The 27564-nt window shown below is 51.4% G+C and overlaps 1 protein-coding gene across 1 annotated transcript in view; it reads right to left on the reverse strand.

Moving 5' to 3' along the window:
* CLIC6 (chloride intracellular channel 6) overlaps positions 1-26529 on the reverse strand; it is a 38135-nt gene extending 11606 nt beyond the window's left edge. The window contains exon 1 of the mRNA XM_036218886.1: positions 25240-26529. Within this exon, the coding sequence (XP_036074779.1) occupies positions 25240-26529 (1290 nt within the window). The remainder of the gene's footprint in view (positions 1-25239) is intronic.
* Between the last annotated feature and the right edge of the window lie 1035 nt (positions 26530-27564).

Consider the following 27564-nt stretch of genomic DNA (forward strand, 5'->3'; position numbering starts at 1 on the left):
TTCCAAGGCCTTCAGAAGACCAGGACACATCTGGGGACACACAGCTAGCTCTGCTGGCTCCATCGCGGGGATATGGTGAAAATCAGTGAGGAAAGATGGCCTGCTCCGTTTCCAACATTCCACAGGGACTGAGGCTGAAGGAAAACAGTAGCTGACCAGAGGGGTCAAGGGTCAGAGGCGGATTTTGATGTGGGAGGCCTTGGGCAGCCACCAGAATCGGTTCTCCTCTGAGAAGAACAATGTGGTCAAAAGGACCGGCCAGGACTCTCCCCCGCTGGCCACTGGCCCAGTGGGAGGCTGGACACCGCGCGGCCGGAGAGAGAGCTCAAGCCAGCCGGGCGGGAGATGACTCCCTCTCCCCGAGTCCACCCACAGGTCCCCCTGAATTCTTCCTGCGCCTTCGCTGAAAGCACGGCGGCCTCCCACCCTTGGGAGCTGGCAGTGGGCACGTGCTGTGTGGCCAGGCACAACGGTCCAGGCCTTCTGGCCGAACGGTCAGCCTCCCCGGTTCTGATGTCTTTCCTGGACCTGTCCGCGGAGGCCGAGGCCCCTCTCCCCTGCACGTGTAATATCATCGCACATACGGCCGACCCCGGAGTTTGATGACCACCTCTCGTGGCGGGCGAGGGCCTGAGAGTCGCCAGGACCAAACGGGGCGTGTGGAGCAGCAGCTGCTCGTCGGGGGACGGTGAGGGCTCCGCGTGGCACCCCACCGCACCCGGTGTCTCTGCAGCAGGCTGGGCTGGAAAAACTGTCCCCCGCCCCGGCGAGCAGGCCTTGTGGGCTGGCGGGGGACACTCTTGCTGGTCTTTTCTTGGCCCCGAGAGGAAGCGGATGGGAGAGCGGGCATCTCGCTAACCCCTCAGACGGCGGTGTCTGGAGTCAGGGCCCATTGCACTCCTCAGAGCGGCTCCCGCGGGCCCCGGCAGAGGCCCTGGCGTGCACCGAACGACCCAGAGAAAGGACCAGGGGCTCGAGTCCAGGCGCTCCCCGCGTGGCTGGAGCCCGGTGCCCGCCCTGCTCTCCCTTTTCGGAGCCACTTCCGTGCGCTTTTCCCTTTCAGAAGCTCAGAGTCTCACCACTCAGAGATCACCCGGCCATGGCGAGTGATATCCAGCAGGCGGGACGAGAGCAGCGTGAGGAGGAGACAGGCGGAGAGCGGAGCGTGCAAAGGGCCTGAGTCACCCGCGGCAGCGTCTGCCCCAAGCCGCCGGAGCTAACGGTCTGACTTAAAACGCGGGCTTTAAATAGATCTGCGACTTCCTGCTTTTGAATAATTCTGTGAGTTTCAAGAAAAAAAGTGTGTGTGTGTGTGTAATTCTTTCCATTCGCCTGATAAGTTGAAGTTTCCACTTTCAAACAGCGTCAGGTGTCTCCGAGGCGACGTGGCCGAGCAGGGGCAGGCCTGCAGCCACGGAGAGCGAGCGGGCGCGACGTCGGCCCCGCTACTCACGACCTGTGTGGCCTTGAGCAGGCCTTCGGTTCTCCCTGAGCCTCAGTTTCTCCATGTTAAAAACAGGGGTAGAGATTCCAACGCCTGGCAGGGCCTTGTGTGCTACGCCCGAGTCTCCCGGGCACCCCATAAAGGCAGCTATTACTGTCATTATCATCGTCAACATCATTATCATGACTCCTCCGAACCTGCGTGAGCCAGAACAGGCAATTATGGAATTTACGGTACTTTTTAATAAGGCTCAATTAGTCTGATTTTCATGCCGAACCATACAGTCCTTAAAGAACCACCGATTCTTCCCCCACCCCCAAAAAAGTAACGCCTCTGATACCTAGTCCAAGTGAAAATTAACAACCGAAGTCATTTTCTTAATTGCAAAAGCGAGCGTCTCTTCCGTCGGGAAGCAAAAAAGGCAGGATCCTGGCCTGGCATTGGTGCCTGGGAGTTACACCAGCTCCAGAGGAAAGGCCCCGATGAGAGCACAGCTGGAGAGCCGTGTGCCCCTGACCGACGGCAGGGCCCACGGGTCCACGGGAACTGCTCTCTTCAAGAACTGGCACCAGAGGCCTCTGTATACAAAAGTTAAAAGGCCGATCCTTCTGCCTTTTGCAGCTGGCGCTAAGTAAGGGAATCTGAGAAGTCGCCAGCCGTCCCCTGTCCCCTGCCGCCTGGGGGAGAAAGAATTCCACACAGTGGGAGAAGGAGGCAGCACTACCCCGTCGGGGTGTGAAGTTCGACACGCTGGGGTTCCAGGCCCACGTGAAGACAGGTCGCCGCAACCAAGTGGGGGAGAAACCACTTAGCTCAGCCCTCACCGCCCAGCGAGGACGACTCTAAAGGAAACATCCTCCAAAAACCTGTGATTTCGAAGGCGATTTTCAGGACTGGTAACAGCGAACACTCATCGCTCTGATTTCAAGGATGGACTATTACTGGTCCCATTTTACAGATGGAGCTCGGAGGGACGACATCACCTGCCCAAAGGCATGAGCAGGACTAGCGGAAGAAAGCTCTCTCCCGGTCTCCCAACCCGGATGCCGTTAAAGGTCCCGGCGTCTTTGCAGGTCCCCGAGATGGGAACCGGACTCTCTCCTACCCTCCTCCAAACGTCACCATTTCCACCTCTGACGTCCCCCTCACCCAGGTCTTCGTCCTGGATGTCTGCTCCCTCTTATCTTTCCCGTACCCCGCCCAAGGTGAACCCCGATAAAGCGTCGTTTTCCTTAGATCGCCCTGTTGGACGTTATTCGAGTACAAATTCGAATTCCCTGGCTCTCGAACCCCCCGGCCGGGGCACAGCCCCTGAGCTGCCCACTGCAGCCCACCCCTGCCTTAAGGGACAGGACAACCGCCCCTCAGGGCTGGATGAGAACTAATCAGACGTTGCGTGGACGACGCACAGAATGACGCCCGACACTCAGACACAGCCGAACGCCCTCCCTCCCTTCTTCTCCCTCCCCATTCCTGGGGGCCCCCTCCCCCTTCTCTCCCTCTCTCACTCCCCTTCCCTCAGCCGTCCAGCAGTCCTTGGTCTGTCTTTCCTTCTTCCCTTCCTTCTCTCCTTCCTTTCCTTTCTACTTTCCAATATGTGCCCGTCAAGCCAATCACCCTCCTCGAATGCTGTCTCCTCTCAGACCAACTGCTGTGCCCTTAACTATCCCACGTCACCTCCTGTCCACCTCCTCGCCGCACGGCCCCTCCTTCCGGCCTGGCAGGGGCGGTCTCCCACTCGGGGTCCCTTTCTCTGACTCTCTCTCTCTCTCTCTCTGGTCAGCTTTACTCTCTCCCTTTTTTGAAGTCCACTTAAAATATAGGCAGCTCTGCCTGGTTTCGCAGCAAATTGTTTACTAATTGTTTCCTGTTGGTTACATTCCTTCGGGGTGGACCTCTGTACAAAACGGGTGATTAACTGTTCCCTTGAGTGCCTGGGACAAGCTCATGTTCTTCCCACTCCCCTGACAGAGTCCACAGCACAGAGCCAGGCCCATGGAAGTCACACCGTAAAACCATACATCATGGAGGAAATGGCGATTCTTTAAAAATGACGAAACCTGAGGGCCCAGCAGTCCTGCCGGCCTGATCGGGCCCCAAATGTCTCCCCAACCTGCCTGTCTTGGGGCTCCTTCCCCATGCACCCAAAATGACAAGCTCTGGTGGGCCGGGACTGTCCTGATTTTAAAACTGGGAATCGCATGCCCCATGTAAGTCCCAGGTGAGCTGGGACCATGGGTCACCCCACCACCTGCCCAGATGACAGCCTCATTTTTAGAGGAGGGGACATTATGAAAGTCCTCACAGGTGCCCCGGAAGCAGGGCTGTGCCCCTCCCCTAGTGGCAAGTGGGTACAGATCAGTCCATCGGTCAGTCAGAGGAGGTGGCCGATACCCGCGAGGGCTGAGGAGGCGGAACCTGTGAGCTCCCTAGGAGAGGGGACAGATAGACGGGCTGAGCTTGCAAGTCGGAGGAGAAAGTGGGGATGCCAGACAAGCCTGGCAGACTCCCTACGTTACGTGGGGCCAGCTACCGGGCTGTCCCTTCCGCTGTCAGGCCACCTTCAGGAAAGAGAAGCATTTAAACTCAGGGGGCAGTCGAGGGGGCAAACTGCACCCCAGACTGGCCCATCTCTGGGTGTGACAGACTCTCCAGACCAAAGGGCACTGCATGAAGGGGCCAGAAAGCAGGACCACCTCATTTTTAAGTCCCTAAATCACTCTCGACAAAGGCCACAATTTCTCTTCGATCCTTCATATTTCCCCTTGGATTAAAAAAGAAGAGCAAGAACCTCTGTCCCAATTCAAATAGGAAGACTACCCGGGTGTCCCCGAAGTCAGCAGCAGCTGGGGAGACACCCTGGTGCACTCGAGTGTCTGCCTCTTGGGAATGTACGATCGAGAGATCGGTATCAATTCGTGTTACCTTGGAATTCAGCTCTCACCCCTCATTCAAAAAGGGAAGATACATCTTCTCAGAGACCACAGATTCCAGTCATTGACAAATGTCAATAAAACAGCTGCTGTGAAATAGAAATGATGATGGTGATGATGATGGTAATGGTGATGGTGATGATGATGGTAATGGTGATGGTGATGATGATGGTGATGGTGGTGATGATGATGGTGGTGATGGTGATGGTGATGATGGTGATGATGATGGTGATGATGATGGTGGTGATGATGGTGATGGTGATGGTGATGGTGATGATGATGGTGGTGATAGCAACTACCACTTTCACAGCATTTACCCTCCACTACTCACCGTTTTGAACACTTTGCTTACAGTAACTCAATTAATCCTGACAACGACTCTATTCAATGCAGGACCTGTTACTATCTCCATTTATAGGCGAGAAAATGAAGACAAAGGGAGGTAGACTAACCTGCCCCAGGTCACCCAACAGGATTCGAACCCAGGAGTCGGCCGGAGTCCGTCCCCTTCACCCCACTGCTGACATGGCCCATGTCCAAACGGAGGGGCTCCCCCTGTTGGCGTCACCCTACCTCTTTCCAGTAAGGACCGGAGGCGGCTCGCAGGAATCCACAGTAACAAGAAAACGCACTGGAAGCAGATGAAAGCGCAAAGGACAGAAAATGGAGCCGGGCTGAGGTTATCCAACACGCACGCCCCGTGTGCTAGGGGAGGGTAGGAGCAGTGGCAAGGAGACATGGGACACTCCTGGGGACAGCTTCTGTGACCGAGTGGGCGGGGGGTGGGGCACTCTGGCCATGTGCTACGCGGTCTGTTTCCTCTCTAGGAAACTTGCGCTAGAACTCGAGGTGAGATGAGTTTGACATTGCAACCCCCATCACCACACTTAGAGCGTGAACGGTCCTTCTGCCCGATCGATGACAGGGTGCCACCACACCCACGCGGGCCCGGCCCCGCCTCAGGGACCGGGGCGTCCTGCAGGGCCGAGCCCCTTGGCAGGAGGTGCTACCCCTTCCGCCGGCAGAGCAGGTGGGACCAAGGCGCTCCTTGAAAGAGCCTGTCGAATCCACGCTAACCCGAGCCATCACGGCCCGGGAAGCATGTTCCGGGTCGTGTGGACAAAAAAGTTTCTTCTTAAGGCAGGTAAAACCAAATGCCTGATCTTGGCCTGGCATAGCTTTCAGTAAAAGCAGCCGGAGAGCGCCGAGCGCAAGGCAGGGCCACGTCCTGCGGCAGAAAAAGGACCTTTCAGGTTCACGCTCCTCATTTCAGGGTCTGAGAAGGCCAGCAGGGCAATCTCTGAAGCAGCCGGGAATATACCACCTGCCGACTCTCCGGCTAGGTCCGCCCTTGACCACAGCTCATTCTGGCCATGGCTTAGGGTGTCGATGACAGAATATGAAAAGCTCTAAGACGATTTACTGGTATGGTAGGCAGAATAATGGCCCCTCAAAGATGTCCACACTCGAATATGCAGAACCTGTAAATATGTTTCCATACACAACCAGGAAAAAAAAGATAAAAACAGGACTTTGCAAACGTGGTTAAGATTATGAATTCGCGATGGAGAGATGATTCTGGATTATCAGGTGGGCCAAATCTGATCACGTGCGCCCTGAGAAGTGAGAACGTTTCCTAGCTGTGGTCAGAGAAGCCTTCGCTAGGGAGCAATGGCCAGAGATAGGAACACTGCAGGCTTTGAAGAGGAAGGAAGCCACCACGAGCCAAAGAATGCCGGTGGCCTCTAGAGGCTGGAAAGGCAAAAGCGTGGGTTCTCTGGAAAGAGATGGAGGCCTGCTCATGCCTTAGTTTTAGCCCAGTGAGACCCGTGCCAAGCTTCTGGCCAATAGAACTATAAGAGAATAAATTTACAGATGAGCTGTTCTGAGCCACCAAGTTTGTGGCAAGTCTCTAATTCTTTTGCTGTTAGCTCCCCCTAGTGGTCTTGAGATGCACATTCAAATTTATCGCCTTCACTTACACCTCGTCCATTCCTGATTAGGTTCTGTTAAAAAATGTCGCAAATTCGTTTTAAGCCCCTGTCAGAAGTTACACCTCCCCACTTTATCCAGGACTCTGGTTTCCCTCAACCTAGGATTTTCGGTTTTAAACCTGGGAAAGTCCTGAAAAGACTAGTGCACACTGGTCTTCAGACCCGTAACTTCCCTGTTAGACCCCGTGGGAAAACCACCCCAAGAGAGCGATGTCTTTCCACCCTAGACGCTGCCATGACGGAGCCTCAAATACAACTGGCACTTGGGCAGTGCGCCTTTAAAAATGCATCTCGATTTGAGATCAGCAACGGAAGTGCCTACTTTGCTCGTGGCAGGAAAACAACAGTCGAAGATTTGTAAATTATTTCTCAACTCTCTTTGAAGAGGAATGAAGAGATGAGGGAGGATGCATGGGTGCGGGCGGGCGGGGGTGGGGGCGGGGAGGGACAGAGCAGGCCAGGAAGAAGAAATCCTGATCATCTCTAAAAGTGTTCACGTTCAGCTTTCTCAATTCGTTCATGATTCTCTAGCACTGTTGCAAACTTCTTTAGCAACATGTACCTTCCTGAAAAATAAAAAAATGGTACCTGCTTTCTCCCTACTACTCTCTGAAACGTTTATAAGTTTTAAGGAGGCGAAAGGCCTGAGAAAGCCTAGTACCTCAAAGACAAACAGGTTGGTTTCAATGACCGACTTATGAAAGTTCTTTGGGCTGGGGTTGGGGAGAGCTGGTATTTCTGTACTTTTTGTTCAGATTGAAACTAGTCAGTTAATCAGAAATATGTTAAAGGTTACTGAGGGAATTCTTACGAGATAAGGTTTAGGATCAGTGTGGCTTTTAGAATGCTTTCCTTTTAATGTTAAAAGATAGCAGAAATCAGAGGCTTTGTGGTTAACTTTTCAGGTAGAAGACAGGGATGCCCTTTGTGGCATGATACGTGAGATCCGGGAGAATCCACCTGACTAAAAATGCACACCCAAGCCTTCCAAGAAAGCCTGAATCTCAGAGAATTACCTAGAAAAAAAGCCACAGTCTGTGAAGGTGAGTGGAGGTTGTGACCCTTGCTTTCCTCAGGGCCAACCCAGGAGAGGGTACCAGTTCCCGTGACCACTTACCTTCCCACGAGCTGATACTGTCCATTTCCCCACACACAACACCAAAGGGTCCATTCTGGTGGCTCTCACTGCAGCCACCTACAGGTGTCCGATGAGGCAGCCAAGCCAGATGAACACTCATGTCTTATTTTACTGAAGTTCGCTTTGTGAAGATATGCTTGTGGATCTCTTTCCGAAAGGTCTGAGGCACTTTGGAGAAGCCGCAGTAATGACTACAGCTGGTCACCATAGCTATGAAAGACATTCAAAACCTAAATCCAGAAGACCCCAAAGAGCCAAAGCAGTCTTAAGAAAGAGGAACGACGCTGAAGGCATCACACGCCCTGATTTCAAACTGTATAACAAAGCTATAGTAATGAAAACGGTACGATGCTGGCATAAAAACGAGAGCACGGATCAACTGAACGAAACAGAGAGCCCAAAAATGAATGCGCAAACACATGGCTAGCTAACTTATGACTAAGGAGCCAAAATATACAGTGAGGAGAGGGCAGTCACTTTGATAAGTGCTATCGGAAAACTGGACAGCGCCATGCAAAAGAATGAAACTGGACCACTATCTACACTGCGCGCGCACACACACACACACATATACGCACACACACCTACCTCAAAAAGGATTAAAGACTTGAATGTAAAGCCCCACACCATAAAACTCTTAGAAGAAAACTCAAAAGGTAAGCTCCTTGACATTGGTTTTGGCAATGATTTTGTTTTGGATTTCACAACTAAAACAAAGGCAACCGAAGCAAAAACAAGCGAGTACACCACAACAAACTATAAAGCTTCTGTACGACAGAGGGAACCATCAACAAAATAAAAAGACAACCTACTGAAGGAGAGAAGACGTGTGGAAATCAAATATCCGATAAGGGGTTAAAATCCAAAACATGTTGGAAAGAAAACTCACCCAACCGAGTAGCAAAAAACCAAATCACCTGATTAAAAACTGGTGGAGGATCTGAGTAGATGCTCTTCCAAAGACATACAGATGACCAACAGGTACTTGAAAAGATGTTCAGCATCGCTGGCCACCAGGGAGATGCACATCAAAACCAGAGCGAGAGACCAGCTCGCACCTGTTAGAATGGTTATTATTGAAAGGACAAGAAATAACTAGTGCAAGTGAAGATGTGGAGAAAAGGTTATCCTTGATAAAAAGCCACTATGGATAGGTTCTCTTAAAAATTAAAATAGAACTATTCAGCAATTCTACTTCTGGGTACTTATCTAAAAAAAAAAAAAAAACTGATTCAAAAAGACATCTGCATCCCCATGTTGTGTTGCAGCATTGTACACAACAGCCAAAATACGGAAAAAACCTAAGAGTCCATCAACAGGTGAATGCATAAAGAAATTGTAATATATACGTATATGCAATGAAATACTATTAAACCACAAAAAGAAGGAAATATGGCCATTTGTGACAACATGGATGGATCTCAAAGGCATTATATTAAGTGAAATAAGTCAAACGGAGAAAGACATACATCATATGTCTCCCTTATATATGGGATCTAAAAAAAAGAAAAAAGCTCAGACTGGTGGTTGCCGGGGGGAGTTGGAGGGGGAGGGGGACGGGGGTCAAAAGCAACAAACTTCCGGTTATTAAATAAATAAGTCCTGGGGATGGACTGTAAAGCACAGTGACTACAGTTAATGACACTGTATTGTATATTTGAAAGTAGCTAATCTTGAAAGTTCTCATTGCAAGAAATAATCAATTCGGTAACTATGTAGGGCGCTGGAAGTTAACTTATTTGTGGTAATCATTCCCCAATGCAGACAAACATCAAATCATTACGTTGTATGCCTGAAACTAATATAGCATCCTGTGTCAATTACACCTCAATGAAAATAAGTAATTAATAAATAGACAAACACAAAATTAAATCACCTGGTATACTGAAAAATCGCAACCTAGGGAACTAAGTAGATTTGGCTTTCTAAATTAAAGTTCGCGATAGATCTCATGGACGACAGTGTTCACTGAAAATGTTTGCTTTGTTTTCAAAGATAAACAAAACAGAGCTATTTCTAGTCAATTAGGTGATCAGTTTCTCCTGCAGTTGTCTCGCTTAATGGAATAATGGAATTCTTTCTGAAAGGCTCTGCAACTTCTGCAGGGATAGCAAACAAAGGAACCACTCCCGGCACAAACGAAACTCCTCCTTAAGGACAGAGCTGACTGCATAAGGCTCTGTGGGACAGACTGCCAGATTCCTGCCATAGTGGGTCGGTATTCTTTTATTTAAATGTAAATTTAATAGACTTCGTCCTCCCTATTCACGGTTAAGAAACCTAAGCTCCATCAAGTTGCTAATTGTCCCTGCTCTCCTTGCCCCTGAGAGTGGAAGGTAAGTCTGCATTGGTAAATCGAAACCTCAGGTTTCTTTCACAAGCTTTGGGCTCAAATCAGCCCATCCTTTTTGCATTCATGAAAATAAGACAAAAGAATCAACCAGGAATACATAAAATCACATTATGTATAAAATAGGAAAACTCAAAAGCAAGTAAATCAGAGTCAGCATCCAAAAAAAAAAAAATGTGTTGTTTAGGAAAATCACTAGGTTTTACTAGGATTAGAGATGGTAACTACCCCAACTTTAACAATTAGATTTCGTTTTGCATTTCCTCATAGTTTCTAAATGCTTGCAAGCTCAAAGGTTTCTAGGTCATGGATAATTAATTTGCTGAACTTGAAAGGTCTCTGTCAGTGAGCAGAGACACCTGGTACCACCCTACAGGTGTTAGCAATTTAAACAGAGATTTTTAGAAGATGTCAGACATTATAGAACTATCTGGAAGCTTCACCCACCCCTCTTTCCCACTGTTAGATAAATGACCATATTCTATGGCCTGACTTGATCCACGGAACAAGGAAGCCTGTGGCCAAAGGAGATGAGCCACTCTCCAAATAGAAACACCAAACTGGCCGGACAAGGTCAAGGCTAACGCCCTGGCTTTATTATAAGGAAATCTTTTCTGTGCCACATGACTTTTTTTTTTGGCAAATACTCACTCCCTGTCCACTCTCACCCCTGGGAAAAGAAAAGAGGGAGGGGTCCTGATCCTGTTTTAAGAGTCCCTAACCCTGACCTATTAATTAAAAAAAAAAAAAAAAAGACAGTGAACTTGAGATCAGCTTCACAGAGTTGTCCACAAAGCAGTCGCGAGGAAAACTATTCCGAGGCTCCTGTTTTCAAAAGGGGCAGCTACGCTAAGTGGCCAGGAAACCAGTGTCCCTCATTAACTGTACACCGTCCTGTGGCCAAAGCAATCCAGTGTCAAAGCTTTGCCCACCTCATGAACACAGTGACACCACACGAGGGAAGGCTAGAATTTTCCGAAGATGTTCATTTATTACCCTAAATTCGATCGAGGCAAGTCCAGTCCTTGAGAACTGACACGTTTCAGTTTTATGTTACAGGAGAAAGTAAGGCTTGGAAAACTGGACTTCGAAGATGACGCAACAAAATACTGGGTTTTGTTTTGTTTTTTTGTACAAAATATCGACAATATTTTACACCAGGGGGGGTCTGTAGGTAATTAACTAAATAGGAAACACCAAGTGTATTTCAGGAAGGAAACGGAGTGGGAAGCTTCTTGTCTGTTTGTCCCTGATATAAAGGCATCCGCACAGGTAGGAAAATGAGAGAGCTGAGGAGGTTTAAGGGGCAGGGGGAGAGCCTGCTTCGTCTTAGGTGGCATTGCCCCTGAGTAACCCACATGCCTTAGCCTGTCCAGCCCACCCCTGGGCATCACCCGAACCAGACCCGCTCTAGTTCCTCGGACCTCGTTTCTGTCCAAATCCACACTGACCGAGAATGACGCTCGAGGGTGCGACCCTGGTCACAGAGCCCCTCCAGGGACCACCGGGAGAAAAGGGAGCTGCGAGGCGGCTGGTTTGGCGCTGTCGTGTCTCTGAGTCTGTTTTCGATCAAGGCCGACTTGACAGAATGAGGCGCGAGGGCAGAAATGGCACGAAACAGCGGCTACCCCCAAACCGGGAAGCGCCGCGCCTCGTTCTGAAAGACAAACGTGTCCGAAACTAGTATGAAAAGATTTTCTTTTATGGAACCCGGGATGCTTAATAACGGTTGCCGATTCGATGAATGAACGAATCCGTGACCCTCAAAACGAAAACCGTGCGGGCAGCACTCCGCGGCGCCGAGAGCACAGAGACAATGGGGCAGGAAGACAGGTCCCCTGAGAGAAGGGCCGGCCCCCGGGGCGTCACACGCGGCTCTCCACTCCTCGCCTGGTTTGGGGTACCGCCCGCGGTGTCCAGAACATTCCGAAATCCCACCCACAGGGGCTAGCGGCGGAGAAACCCCGAGCCGCAGACGCGCTCCGCACATTCTTCTCTGTGAATCAGCTGAACGCTTTCAGGGGATGTTTAACGCGTTCCGTTTGCATTCAGGTGCTCTCGGTGCCAGAAGTGAGAACACAGTAAACAGTACTCTGCGAAAACCTCGAAAAGCTAAATTCACCTAACTCGCCTGAATAAAATATGCCATGGCTCTGAAAATCCAGACGGCGGATTTTAAAAACGCCCGTTTCTGAAATATCGCCCACTGGTCCCTTGAAGGGGAAGGGCATCCTCGGTCAGCGGACAGGACGAGTTGAACTGGTAGCCTAACGATTTCCCCATGGAAACGAGGATGTAACAGGTGATTTTCTTGGCCAAGAGCTAAACGAACAAGGTTTCTAGCAATGTCCAATCGAGTTGGGGGAGGGGTGTCTTATGAAAAGTCAAGTGTCCTAGAGGATATATAAAGAACATGACACGGGGGGCGGGGTGGGGGGGTACTGACAGAAACATGGCAGAGCGGGCCAGTCCCTGAGGCGCGGAGTGCTCACCGAGTGCCCCAATGTCCGTGAGGGCACGGGCTGCAGGAGAGCCACTTTCTCTGGGGGGGGACGCCGACCTTGCCGCCACCGGAATCCGATCCCCCTGCTCAAACTCCGGGTGTCCTACATACAAGGTCCCCCTGCTTAGAGAGCGCGGGAAACGGGTCTTGTCGCATCACGGTCGCCAGCCACGCCGCTTACGCGGGTCCGATCGTCTCTCTCGTCCACCCTCTGTGCAAGCTTTTCTCCGCTCAGCGTCCCCTTCTCCCTTCCTCTACAGCGTGTGCCAGCGAAGCAGGGAGCCTCTCTGCTGGGTGCAGGGCGGGGTCCCATGGGGGTGAGTGGGGGGGGGGCAGGCGCTAAGCGGGCTGCGTCCTGAGCCCGTCCAGCCCACCCCCTGGGCCTCTCCGCAAGGTAGAGGAACGGCTCGCTGGTCGGCCCGGAGACCGCCCCGCTGGCCCGGAGACCGCCCCGCTGGCCCTTTGTCCCCGCCAGTGCCTTGCCTTCCCTCGCCTGCCCCCTGTGGAGCAACACAGAGCCACCGAGGATGGTGACAACCCGCAGAGCCCAGCGCCGGGAAGAAGGCGGAACGTGGATCGCAGCCACCGACCGGGCTCCTCCTCGGCCGCGCGCGGGGCAGTGAGGGGAATGGCCGCCCGCCCCGCGTCTCGGCTGGGCTCGTTTATCCACGCGGCACCAGCAGATCCCGCCAGGCGAACGCGACCCCGTTCCGTGTAAGCCGGTCGAGGAAAAACGTGTCATCAGCGCAGCAAGGCCTACGTCAAGAAACAAACACGCGGTATTTTTTTTTTTTTCGTGAATAAATGAAAGTTCGCCCAGTTGGTAACGGTCTCTCTACCGCCTGGGCCGAGGCCGGCCGGCCCGGCGGCAGGGACGGCGACGTGCCCTGGCTGAGAGCGACGGCCCCTCACACCTGTGGGCTGCTCTCCTCACGCCAGGCCACAGAGCGGGGCTCGCTCGGCCATTCACGGCACTCCTCGCTCCCGGTATCCTCTGGACTTCAGCGTCCTTCCATTCATCTTTACACCCACATCCTAAGAAACGTATTCTAGATCTTAAGACTGGGAAACACAAATCGGAGCTCTTCGGAGAGCTTATCCATGCTAAAGATGACCCCCGGATGCATAGCATTTACTCTGCTCAATTGTCACAACCATCAGTGCGTTATCAGATGGACCAGGTGGTTGACCGCCCTTGACCCACACAAGCTGAATCATTGGACCAGTTGCTCTTAGCTTTACGTTCCGGCCGAGGCTCAGTGTTCCTGTCCCAGTGGGTGGAATCAAGTCCCAGGAAGTACGTGGACAACCAAAATGGAACTCGCTGCTTATCCTCATGGACGAATCATGCTTCAAAGACTCCAGGGCTATTTCTAATCCGTATTTAATAACGTGGCCTGATACCAACTGAAGCTTTTACGTGGAGACGAAAAGCTTATTTCCTTGTAAAATGCTCACAAGGAATTATTCCAACAAAGGAACGTCTTGTTCTGGATGGAAAGCCTGCCCGACGGGGCAGCCTGTTTTCACATACGCTGGTAGTTTACATTCTTGATTGAGTGGGAGTATTTCAACCCCTATAGTGACTCAAAGGGGGAAAAATGCACACACCAAACGGAAGAACTGGCCTCACAGAGGCCCCCTCAACCCCCCCCCCCATCATCTGCACGGCCCCCTCCTTCGGACGGCTTTAAACCGCCCTGTACCCCGCACCTCGCCCCCGTCCGTTCACTCACCCAGATCTCACCAAGCTTAGAAAAGACACGTGTCCCAGCTCTCTACTGCCTTAAAGCAAATGCCCCTAAATCCAGCAGCCTGAGGTGTCTGTCCTATTCTCCCTCGCGATTTCGTGAGTCGGGAATTCGAACGAGGCCGTGACCAGGTGGTCCTTTGCTCCATGCGACATCTCCGACAGCGAGGTCTCTGCCCTCCGCTGCGTCTCCCCCTGGAAGGTTGCGCCACGCACGACGGACTTGTGAATGGACCGTGGCAGTGCCCAAGCACAGCCATCGTATCCGGCGGCCAGTTCGTAATGACACGTTTTGCAGAACGTAAACTTTATAACCCCATAAACTCTCTCCGTTGAAGCCGGCCAATCGCTCGCCGGTCGGATTGCATTTACAGACACGGGCGGTAATTGGACCCTGGTGAGGCAGGGACTGTCAGGTGGAGCACGTTCCGGTGGCCCCTCCACGTGGCGGCCTCGAGGTGGTCGTATTTATTTATCGATCCAGTTCTTTACTAATGCGAGCTGGTTCAGGAACACGTTAGCAGCGTCGCAAAGCAACGGAGCTGTTTGGCTTGGGTTTCCATTTTCGTTGGGCGACAGACCTGCAGCAAAGCCCGCTGTCCGGAGAGTGGCGTAGCGATCTGGCTGTATTGCTGCTGCTTATGACGCACAGAATCGTAATCCGTCGGTCGAAACGGCAGTTGATGAAAACGTATCTGATGCGTTAGGACCTCTGAGTTTTCCTGAGTACGGAGCCCTCTGTTTAGAGGGATGAACGACACAATGAAGCCATTGAGTGCAGCCCCGAACTTCACCCAGGCTAGCCGTCCATGGGAACAGAGTCAAAGGCATCAGCCCGGAGTTCAAGCAAAGGGAACAGAGTCGGGGAGAGATTAAGTCTTCCCAAGAGTCTTTGAACTCACCGCTGCTAATGCCCTGACACCAAAGGCACCGAGAAAGTATTAATTTTCCTCTCCTAGGGAGAAAGCCCGGTGCCCCTCGACCTCCAGACCAAAAGCGCGTGACGGCTGCGTGTGCTCGATGATCATACACGCGGTGTGGCGGTCACCCTGAGGGCCGCGTCAGGAGCCCTCGTGTGTCCCCGCCAGGACAGCCATGACCCCCCGCCCTGCTCCTCGTCCCCACACCCCACCGCAGTTAGAGGAAGGCCAGAGGCGTTGTTGATGGGGGCTGTTACAGGCACAGAACGAGGGTCTTCCCCCCAAACTCCTGCACCCAAAGCCCCCAGGACGGTTAGAAAAATAGGGCCACACAGGTCCAGGGTTCCTCCTCTCCTGGCAGGGGGCCTCCCCCTCTTCAGCAGAATCTTGCAGGTTTATGAAAGGGGGGCCACCTCTCCCGCTCCTCAGGGATGGCCCTGAACCTGCAGCCTTGGAAAGCAAAGGGGCGCTGGGAATGGTATCCCCTTAACCAGCCCCGTATCGGCTCTCCGTCTCAATAAACGCGGCTTCTTAGAGATGGCAGAGAAACGACTGCGTAAAGGGCATCGGCAGCGGCCCCCACCAGGGCTCAGGGCCCTCTCTGCACGTAAGTCACGTGCCGATGACGTGTCGCTGAGATTTGCTGTAGGCGACACTGCGGGCACGTTGCTCCGCCCGCCGTTGACTGCAGAAACGAAAATGAAAGAGAAAAACAACTACTCCGTTGCTTTTAGCCGCTGCTAAAATGTTCTCAAACCAGCTCAAGTTAGTAAAGAACTGGAGCTATAAGAAAGTGGTTTGGACATTTAGGCACCTCCGGAAACCACACAGCCTGCGGCTTACAGGTGGCTGTGAGACTCCTCCGCTGGGAGGCGGGTGGCTCTCCCCTCTCCAGATCCGGCCTGAGCTTCGCAGCCCCCCGGGAGTGAGGCCGTGTGACTTTCCTCAGAAAAGGCTGGTCAGTCCCTGCTGCCTTGTGCCACTGACCACCTCGAGGCCACCACATGGAGGGGCCACCTGAACAGGCTCCACCTGACAGTCCCAGCCGAGCCCAGCCTGCCGGTCATGCTGCCAAGACACCAGCCAAGCACACGAAGCCGTCTCGGACCCCTTAGACCACCCCAGCTGCCAGCTGACCGCCACCGAGCGACCTTTGTCCCTCTTGCCGGTGTCGGCCTTCACCTGCACCCCGACTCCGGTCTCCTGCCACAGAAATGGAAAGACCAGAGCGACGGTCGACGGGCCGGCACTCTGCCAGGGTCCAATTACCGCCCGTGTCTGTAAATGCAATCTGACCGGCGAGCAATGGCCGGCTTCGACGGAGAGCGTTTATGGGGTTATAAAATTTACATTCTGCAAAACGTGTCATTACAAACCGACCACCCGGTTCTTTCCACCCGATACAGCGGCCACGCTCGGGCATCGCCGCCACCCACCGATGCGTCCGTCGCGCACGGCACAACCCTCCAGAGGGAGACGCAGCGGAGGGCGAATCTCCCCCCCGGCTGTCCCCGCGCAGCCTGCCGTCCTGCTCCGCCCTGTCTCGGCAGCCCCCGGGCTCCCCTTCCTCACACGGTACCGTCATCGTTTGCTCCTGTGTCATCTGCCAGGCTGAGGGCTCCGGAGAAGCTGTGTTCCTTGCCGTTGGTCCCTGCTCTGCCCCCAGCCCCAAGCGCGTTGTTCGATACACGACAGGCAATTAATAAATGTTCGCTCTCGATAGCCACTTGGGTCCAAAATATCACTCGTAGTTTGGGAAACTGAAAAGCGGCTTTTACTTCTCCCCACCCCAAAAGACTCAACGTTCATGTGGTTGACCGAGCACAGATGGCAAGAGAAACGGTGAGCTGGGTGGAGAGAGCCCACAAACCTAGCAAGAACTGGGAATTAGAGGAGGCTTCCATCTGATGATTTCTTGCAGGCAGCGATAGGGTTAGACTCACCGTTGCAGACAGAATAAGCATTCGACAGCACAATCTGTGTTTGTCCGTAGAGCTGCTTTCTCCAACGCTTCGGAATTCTCTTTCCAATCAGTTCTCCTTCTCACTCATTCAGCATAAGCTGGAGGTAGGCTCCCCCAATTCACTGGACCTCTACAAGTAGGGTTTGTCATCGGTCTCTAGAAGTTTTGGTCAATGCTTTCAACAACAGGGAAGCGTACACAGAGGCCGTGTCTGGGAAACGCAAACTCACAAATGATATTTTGATACCACTTAATCACAGACGATGACTTTTCGCGATGATTTTTATGTGCTGGAATTAAATTCATTTCAGTAGATGGCGAGCCAAGATCAAAGATGGAGCTGTGTGGGCATGAAATGATCCTGCTATCCATACGTTGCAAGCTTTGTTTTAACTAGGAATCCTTACGATGTGAAAAAAAAAAAAAAAGAGTTTGATCCTGAAAGACATGTGCTTGATAAACTGGAACCTGCTAATTAAGAAGAAAGGGAGAAAAGCGAGACTTAAAAGACCTAATCCCTCAGGATTTAAGAAGTCATGGAATGTAAAGCAAAACAGAGCATTTAAAGACTCCGGTGAATGAAGGTGGAGTCTCCAAGGATGACGTCACAGCCTACGCTTTGTTTCTTCCATGCGTCAATGACGAGAAATTACTGAGACTAAAAGGATAAATTACGCCAGTACGAACAGTCAAAACAGCCCCATAAAAATATATGAAATGCATATCACAGACGAAGGTTTAATTTTCTTAATATAAAAATCAGAAAGGATAAGGCTAAAAGGCAATTCGAAAAAAAAAATAGCAAAGGACATAAGCAGCCAGTTCACAGGAAAAGTTACCAACAGTCTTTAAATATATAAGTATACTCAATCTCACGCGTACTAAAAGAGATGTGAGTTCAAGGACAATGGACGTCATTTTTTTACCTTTTACATTCAGAAAGTTGGGTAATAACACTGAGCAGGGAAAGTTGGGGAGATAAGGCATTTGTATAGTGTCAGGGGACCACTGATCGACAAAGTCTTTGAGGAGGAAATTTGATAAAGGTCATCGAAATCTTAAATACACATATCCTTTGCCCTAGAATCATATTTCTAAGCATTTAAGTTCTGTATATGACTGCGCATCTGTGGAGTGATGGTCTCTGCAGCACTGTTCAGCGTATCAATGAGAGGAAACTACCTCAGCATCCATCTGTGGGGATCCAATTGTAGAATGCCATAATTAGAAAACTAAGAAATTCCTGGCAAGAGGCCTACAGGCACCAACAGAGAATGATTTCTAAGATATGCTGTTAAGAAAGGAAGATGTAACCCAACGTATTTCTGCTGTGCTACTCTTTATGGGGTAAAAAAAAAAAAAAAAAAGGTGGGTATTATATTTTTATAAAATTAATTTGCTTTCTCTTTAAAAAGCAGAGTTCAAGTCTACTCTTCTTGAGGGCTGGTCTTAGTAAATAGAATAAGGCAGAAATGACAATGTGTGACTTCTGAGACTAGGTCCTAAAAGGCATTATGGCTTCTTGTCTCTTGGATCCCTCCTCTGGGGAAAGCTGGATGCCATGCTGTCAGGACACTAAAACGGCCCCGTGGAGAAAGTCCAAGTGGTGAGGAACTGAGCCTCTTGCCAAGAGACGTGTGAGTTGGCCATGCTGGAAGCCCCAGCCAAGCCTTCAGATGAGACCACAGCCCTGCCGACATCTCAACCACGATCCCATCAGCCGGACTACCCGGTTAGATGCTCCCGAATTACACACACACACACGCGCGCACACACACACACACACACACAAACTGTGAATAAAAAATGTTTGTCATCTAAGTCTTGGAGTAATTTGTTACATAGCAATAGATAATGAAAGAAAGCAGTGAGGATATTTACATATATGCTCGAATATGCACAGGATATCTCTGGGGAAATAGTTAGTGGTTCTCTCTAGGGAGAAAACTGAGATGCTGGAAGACTTACCTCACTGTATCGTATCTTCTTATATTTATAAATGTTTCATTATCATAATGTATTATACATTTTTTTTAAATCAGTAAGTACATTTTATAAAGGAATTTCATGGACTACATGAGTGACCAAGTCATGCACAAATATGTTTAATCTCTATTTAATTTCAACCTTACCTAAATTAATATTCATAAGTAAAAATAAATTCTAACCGTATATATATAAGATGTTCAATATATAAAATGTCTTAAACATTTTTAACTGTGGTAGACACTGTTGATTCCTCTTTCTCTTTGCTAAATAAAATGACTTTGTGCCAAAAGCAATGTATCTAGCCCCCAATGATAAATCAAAGTAGATTTAAGCTAGGAATTAGCAAACTTTTTCTAAGAGGCCTGATAGGAAATATTTCAGGCTTTGTGGACTCCAGCTAAAGATGTAGTCAGACACTGCCTCCCTATGGGGAGGAGACTGGGCTGCCAGAAAACAAGCCAACATTTTTTCAGAAACTGTCTATATTGTAAAGAAAATCTCTCCTCCCAACCATGCCCCAACCACGCCCAGATACAGAGCCCAGTATATGAATCACTGCTCCATCAGAAAAGGTGCAGAAAAAATTAGTGATGGAAGAGACAAAGTTTAGCTGTAAGCATCTGCCTCCCCAACTCTCGGAGAACATTTGTTATGTGTGTGCTGGGTGTCACGGCAGCTCGGAGAATGGCTACCGCAGAGCCAGCCTATTTTTATAAAATCTTCAAAGATGTGTGCTAGGGATTATCAAGGGTCTCATTTTCTGTGTCTTCCCAAACACAATGAAATCAATAACTATTTAGTGATTACTGCTGTATCTGCAAGTCTCCTTGCGATATATTCTTTTAGCGTCCTATTGATCATCACGCCTGCCTTCCCTCCCCACCAGCATTAACGGGGTACCTGTCATACGCCAGACCCTGTGCTGGGGCTGGGAGAACAATGGCGAGCAAAGCCATACAGTCCTGCTTACTGCAAGCTTTCAGCCCGCTGGCGATGTTCAGAGATTGCTGAACAATGCTGCCGAGATTATCACTCCACAGATGTACAAGACATGGCTCAATATCTGTCTTCTGTGCTAGACAATGAGCTGTATGTGGGCACAGAAGCTCTGTCAGCTTTGCTGGCCACCATGCCCCCAGACTCTAGCACAGTGCCTGACGCACAGTGAGTGATAAAGCCACATGGACTGAGTTAACGGATTCACCTGCTGCACTATGGCCCACTTGAACCTAAAGCGTGGATCAGAGCTTTGAATTTTGCACACTCACTCCTTCAAACTCTGGGTGTTATTTTTCCTATGTATCAGAATCAAAAGGGTAAATTTACATGCTTCAAAGACCCAGTGCAGTGTTTCTGGAGGTTTCTCGCTGATCTTCAGAAACTCTGGGAGAGAGGGTATCGGGGAGGAGCTGGCCACGGGGAACTGGGCATTAAAAGGGACTCCATGAGGAGAAGGAGCCCATGCTGAAGGCAGGCACATGGCTCACTTACCCCCAGGAGTCCAGAGCCCTGACAGGGACGGGAGCTGTGGCATCTGCACATGGGACAGGGCCGAGCCACAAACTGCCACAGCCTCGTAGAATTGCAGCATCATGAAGCCGCTAAGATGTCTTTGTGGAGGGGAACAGCGTTGGCCCCCTCACAGGGGACACTGGATCGAGACAGTGGGAAACAGGACTTGTGTCCAGCTTCTCGTCAACCAAGTCGCCTTGAACCAGTCATCCCTCTATCTGGCTTTTAGCCTATCATCACCCAAAAGCGCTGATTGACAGGTGCCACGAGCCCACTGCCGTGCCCGGTGGTGAGCACACCGTGCGGACCTCAGGGCGCATGAGCTGTGTGTGCATGCGTGCGCAAGGGGTTAGCGAGACGTGCCGGCCCACCTCAGTTTCCACCCCAACGAACCCTCCACAGATTTCATACACGCCCTTGGGAAGCAAGTCATAGAAGACGCTGAGAAAACAAATGGCAAAGAAGGGTTCTTCTGAAGAGAACCAAAGTCACCGAAGTGCATCTTTGCTCACGTCCCTTCAGAATACACAGTCCGCACACGCTGTTATGAAAACAACATCTCTCTCTCAAGCTCCTTGGAGACCAAGCCCACAAAACAAGTCTCAACATGCGCTCTCCTGGCCAAGTGTCCACGGAGAGCTGAAGCCTTCTGGTCTACCAGGAGTCAATTAGATGCTGGTCCCAGCAGATCCCCGACCTACTCCCATTTTGCCACGTGGTGTGACAAAGCTTGGGTGACTTGATTGATTGATTGATTGATTGAGAGAGGCATTTCTGAGCGACAATTACTCAAAGACCTTGCCGTTTTTGAATTTTACTTGCTCTACCCTCCACCTCTCCGGAGAATCCAAGCGAGATGGCGGATGCAAGTCTTCAAGCTCAGCAGTAGCTGCACGTTAGTAGATAAATGTATGTCTAAAACATTATTTAAGAAATTATTAGACGTGGGCCCAGGATTATTCACTGGTCACACTGAGGTTTTTTGGTGTGGGTTTTTTTTTTGGGGGGGGGGGGAAGGGGTCACACTAAGGTTTTTTAAGTCACGAGAAATTTGTCAGAAAATTCATGTCTTGGACTGGTCCCACGCCTGGACCTTGCCTCAAAGTATGCACGCCGCATGAGAGGAAACAAGCCTGCAGGCGAGACTTCCTTAGTGACCAAATCCCACAGCTACGGAAGTCCTTACTTCACTCTTTGTCATTAATGCTTTATTTGTCCTTAGTTGCTATTACCTGGTTTGTTACCACGTTGTCGCACGTCATTATGAGTAAAGAAGAAAAGAATCTTTCTTATTGTGGCCCCATAATTTGATGACAAATTAACACTTCTTTGAGAAAACAAAACTAAAAATTAGCACCATGCAGTGGTAACTCAAGGAAACTGTCCTTGGCCTGTTCTATGTGTTCCTGGATGTTTAATGTCCAAGAATACATGCTTACATACTTACACACGATAAAACAAATGACAAGTTGAGAAGATGAGGATTCTCACTAAGATGAGGAATATAAGCCACGAAGTAGCTAAAATTAGTAGCTAAAATTACACACACACACACACACACACACACATTTCGGATATACCAGAAAGTATGACCTATGACCCAGTAACATGTCATAATAAAATATATATTTATATATTTAAATATATATATTTATATATTTTATATATTTAAATATAGATATTTATATTTAAATATATATATTTATATTTAAATATAGATATTTATATATAAATATCTATATTTAAATAGGAAGAAATGTAAAAGTTAAAAGTGTACAAATATCATCTGATTAATCTCAAACTGTTCACTGTGAGGCTGTCACATGAAGGCTAGAGGAATGCTCGGAAGAATGTGTGGCATTCTTCGTAAGGAATAGCTCCATGAATTCCACACTCCAGCGATGGCATAGAAAACGCACCACGACACACCCGCCTGGACATGTCTACGGAACCCAGGAGGTCAGATGTCCACTATGGGAATAAAAAGTCCGAATAAAGCAGGAAGGAACCTAGAAAAGGCTAAATCTGGCAAAGAACCCCTATTCTGAACTAATTTAAGGATTTCAAAACAAGTATTACAATCTCGAAAAGTGTAAGAGTCTAACTGGGTTTTGCTTGTTTTTTTTTTTTTTTTTTTTTTTTTTCGCTCTGGCGCCTTTGGTTTTGTTTTAAAGAGAATGATTAGTAGGATAAGAAGAACGTGAGATGCCTTCGCAGTTCTATGAGACATCTTAAGTGACCCTCAGAAGTTGGATCAAGTAGTAGTTGCTTGAAAACCAATCTCACTGTTTGGAGATCTGTTTGTTTCCTTAAAGGGAAAAAAAAAAAAAAAAGAATAACAGCTGATCATGAAATAATCTTCAGAGGAAAACCTTCTGGATAAGCTGTCCATGCTACACATGCCTCTTGCCTCTGCCTACACAAACCACTCCCAAGCAGAATCTGAGAAAGCAGCTCGTTTCTACTTTTCGCAACATTCTTATCCCCAGAGAATGGAGGTAATTAGGTGCTTTGAGGGATTCGCCCTAAAAATGATTGAATGAATAAATGCATGCATGCATGCATGAATGAATGAATAAAATGTCAGGGATGGAATAGGAAGGGGATAGTTTCTGGGCAAAAATCAATGAAAGTTTATGAGAGCTCGGCAGATATAACAATAAGAATTCCTGCTTCTCCTATGCTTCAAGCGGGGTACTGTTCTAAGTGCTTTATATAACAAATTCTTGAATCTTCTCAACAACCTCACCAGGTAGGTACTATTATTGTCCCCATGTTATCCAATACAAGCAACAAAGGCACAGGAAGGTTAAGTAACTTGCCCAAGGTCACACAGCAAGAAAGCAGCAGAGCCAGGATTTGATCCCAGATCTGCAAGCACTAAGGTCTGTAAACTACCGCAGTAAACTACCTCATGCAGGCAGCCACCACCCAACCCTCCATCACACACACTCCAGACCTGCGCTCCACACCAGACACGTAAGAATAGTTTCACACAGTGAAGGGAAGAGACAGAGCATGCAGAGGGTAGTCTTGAGTGTGAGTGGAGCTTCAAGAGAGAGACAGCCAACCTAGGCTGAAGTTGGAAAAGGTTCCCCCAAGGAAATGATACCTGCTCTGAATCTTGGACACATATCAGATAACAAGGCTGGGGGCATGGGGAGGAGTAAGGGGGAAGTCACACTTTCAAGGCAGGAAAAAAAAAAATGTGTTCTCTCAAGGGACAGTAAGCAGTTCAATACAGCTAGGATAGCGGTACCATGGGTGACAAAGGGTGGGGACACCCAGGTGATGCCAAGGAGGCAGGAATGACATCACGAAGGGCCTCGGGGCCTGGCGAAGGAGTGAGGATTTACCTGAAATTCTGTAACAAACAACTGGAGAACTTTGGACTAAGAAATGAAATGATCAGATCTTTTTGCCCTAGCTCACTGCCTGTCACGAAGGGACTAGAGAGGAGAGAGCAGAGAATGAAGCAGGAAGACTAGCTGGGAAGCCGTTACTGTATTTCAAAAGTGTAACAGGAGGCTAGAGTCACCACGCGACCAGAACGTGGCAACGTCTTGAACCAAGGAGGAGAGCTGGGGTGCGCACAGCAGCATCGAGCTTCAGCTTCCCGCCTCTCCCAACTTCCCTGCCGACTCTCAGCTCCCAGCGGCCTTCCTAGGAGTTATGCCTTCAGTTTATGTCCCAATAAATAACCCTTAAATGCCCCCAAGGTCTTTTTTAAAATGCCCGGAAAAGCACCTTCTCACTCATGAGGAAGCAAACGCATGCCCTCTTCCTCCCGGACCCCCTCACCACCCAAACAATTCTTGTAATTCTGATGTTAATCACTTTGGGAACATTTCCCTTTTTTGCTTATTATAATTTGCTTACATTTCAGTCAAGGGGGTTTAAGCGGTAACTGGTTTCTCTAAACCTAAAGTATTTTGGAAGGATTATGATTCAACATGCAATGCACATTCTTGGTCTTATTATCTGCCGCTTTCCTGGTCTCAAAGAGGTTTTTGAACAAAGATCCTCGTGCGAGCTGTGGCTGGACCTTGTCCCTGATTTTTGATGCCTTGTGGAAATGCCTATTTAAACTTTCAACTTCTTGGTCGTGTCTCCTACAATTCTTCAGCAAAATCATTACTCTCTACTCATTTGAAGTCAGGCTGAAAATATGACAGAAAGGCAAGTCACCAAAAGAAACTTCCACTTTCCTCCCAAACATACCTTATAGACTCTACCAAAATGGGATACCTTTCCAGAGCTGAAAACATTGACAAGATCCCCTGGGGTACGTATGAGTCCCCGATGCTTCTCACATTCCAGCCTACCTGTCTGCATTTTTTCACTTCAAGCATTAGAGCTTCTTTGGCAGAAATGGTTTGGAACATCGATAGGGCTTGTCACTTTTTTTTTTCTTTTTAAGTCAATTCTTTAATAACCTCCTGACTAGAAGGGCCAGTTAGGATTTTCAGGACAAAAGACAGTGGGATGTCGACCCTTGCATCGGGACTTCCCACCACCCCCACCCCCACCCCTCTGCCACCAAATCGACTTCTTTGCCTTCCAAAAACGCTCCTTTAACTGTTCTCCGTGAAACCCAGGCTGTCCCGCACCCCTCCCACCCATAAAAGCGCTTGATGACAATCAGGACACCTAGGGCAGGGACCTCGTCCTCCCTCTTGCACCTGAGAAGACCAGACTAAGGACGGGAGGGGCGTCCTTAGCGTCGGGGGAAGCCGGGCTTACCTTCACGAAGAGGGTGATGTCGTGCTCCCGACGCGGAGCCCCCTCCTCGGACGCCTCGCGGTCTTCCCCGCGCCCGTTCACCCGCGCGGCCTCGTGGGCGTCCTCGGCGCCGCCCTCCTCCGCCAGGTGGTTGCTGAGCGGGCCCTCGGGCTCCGCCGCCCCGGTCTGCGCGGCCGCCGCCGGCTCCGCGCTGCCGCCGCCGGGCGCCTCCGCGCCTGGCCCCTCGGGGCCGCGCTCTCGCCTCTCCTCCTCTGCCTCCTCCTCCTGGGGGGCCCCCTGGTCCCCGTCCTCTCTGGCGTCTGCGCTCGCGTCCCCGGGGCTCGCTTCCTCTGAATCCTCTTCCCCCGGGGCCCCCGCTTCCTCCGCGGCGCCCACCCCTGCGCCGTGGGGCTCCCCGGGGGCGCACTCCACGGTCACCGCCGCTGCGGCCTCCGTCGCCCCGACGTGGGGCTGAGGGCTACCGTTCCCGCCGTCCCGGGGCGCCCCCTCGGCGCTCGGCGCCGCTCCCTCGGACCCTTCGGCCTCCATACTGGCCCCCCGCGAGCCCCCCACGTCCACGCTGGTCGGCGGCGCCCCGCACGCGCTGCTTCCCGGCTCCTCCGGCCCGCGCTCCGCCTCCTCCTCAGCCTTGGGGGCCGCGGGCTCCCCGCGCTCGCCCTGAGCTTCCTCGCTCTCCGCTCCGCACCCCACGCTCGCCTCCTCCGCCTGCTGGGCGCCGCCCGCCTCCCCCCCTCCCTGGGGGGGCTCGGCGCCCTGAGGGGCGCCCTCCTCCGCCTGCTCCACGCACCCCGCCTCGTCGCCTCCCTGGGGGGGCTCGGCACCTTGCGGGGCGCCCTCCTCCGCCTGCCCCGCGCCCCCCGCCTCCTGGCCCCCCTGGGGGGGCTCGGCACCTTGCGGGGCGCCCTCCTCCGCCTGCTCCGCGCACCCCGCCTCCGCCCCTCCCCGGGGGGACTCGGCGCCCTGCGGGGCGCCCTCCTCCGCCCGCGGCTCGCCCTGCGCTCCGCTCGAGCCCGGCGTCTCGGTCCCCGGGTCCCTGCCGGTGCCAGGCGCCGGCTCGTCCGCGCTCCCCCCGTCCCGCACGGGGCCCTCTCTCTCTGTCCCCGCGGCGATCGCGCCTACACCTGTCCCCTCGCCCCTCGGCGCCCCCGCGGCGCCCTCTCCCGCCTCCTGCGCGCTCGCCGCCAGGCCCGCGGCCCCTGGCTCTCCGGGCCTCTCCGCCAGCGGCGCGGGGCCCCCGGGCGGCCCCTGCGGCCCCGGGGCGCCCCCCTCCGGCTCTGTGGCCTCCGCCATGGCCGCAGATCTCTGTCTTCGACCAAACGCCCTTCCTGGGTGCTGCTCAGGGAGCAGGTGGAGCTGGCCGAGCGGCTCCGGGGCCGGGGGCCAGTGCCCCGCTGGGGGCCGTGCGCTGGGCTCCGCGCCCGCTTCCTAAGTGTCGACTCTATGGACTCTTCGCCGCCGGTGCTTCTCTCCGATTCTTCGTCTGCTTCTCACCCGCAGACCCTAATAACGACGCGAGTTCCCTAAACGCCCAGGCCTCAGCAGAGCAGCGCGCGGGTGGGGAGGGCCGCCTCGCTCCTGCGACCTTCGGAGTGCCTGGCCTGCAGTCCTGGGGTTGTGCAGTAAAGTCCCTGGTGCCAACTCCATCCTTCTGGGGGTTGGGCGGGGTTTTCACTCCCTCCTGTCCCCCGATCGGATAACCTGGGAGCCTGGCCAATGACAGCCTTTCCCATGGCCCTTGTGGATTTCAGTGGAAAGATCCTGGTTTTACTGGCCGCTTGAGTGTTTTCTGGAACAGCTTAAAGTTCCAGAGACATTTAAATCACCTCCCAAACACACACCCCACGGCCAAATACCTAATCCCCACTTATGCCCCAGGAGCCAGGCGTTAAGCTGCTCAGCTGGTACCCAACTGCAGATGCCCACCTGGTGCCTCAGCGTCCAAGAGCAAGGGTGGTGCATCTCGGGAGAAAAGAGAAGGCGAGGAGGCCACACGGCCTCCTTCCAATTTTGCAAGGCCCTCCTGAGAAGTTCCAGGGGCCCCAACATAGACTCAAGAGGGGCCCCCTGAGCAGCCCTAACCAGACAGGAGCTCTGTTGTGCATGAGGGACCCTCCCTCTCCCCGGGAGACAAGCACTGGGGATCTCGCGCTGGGAGAAGTTCCTACGCTTCCTCTCTCTGCTCTCTGAGAACTGAGAGTCTGTGTATCTTGCGGGTTCGCCCAGAATTTCTAAACTCCTGACGAATGCTTCTGCCTCAAAGTTGTGTGTTAAGAGCTTGGGGAGCTGGCAGTGAGAGATGGAAATATAAGACTTAAAGCAGGAGAA

This window comes from Rousettus aegyptiacus, unplaced genomic scaffold, assembly GCF_014176215.1.
Source record: "Rousettus aegyptiacus isolate mRouAeg1 unplaced genomic scaffold, mRouAeg1.p scaffold_m13_p_4, whole genome shotgun sequence".
Lineage (NCBI taxonomy): Eukaryota > Metazoa > Chordata > Mammalia > Chiroptera > Pteropodidae > Rousettus > Rousettus aegyptiacus.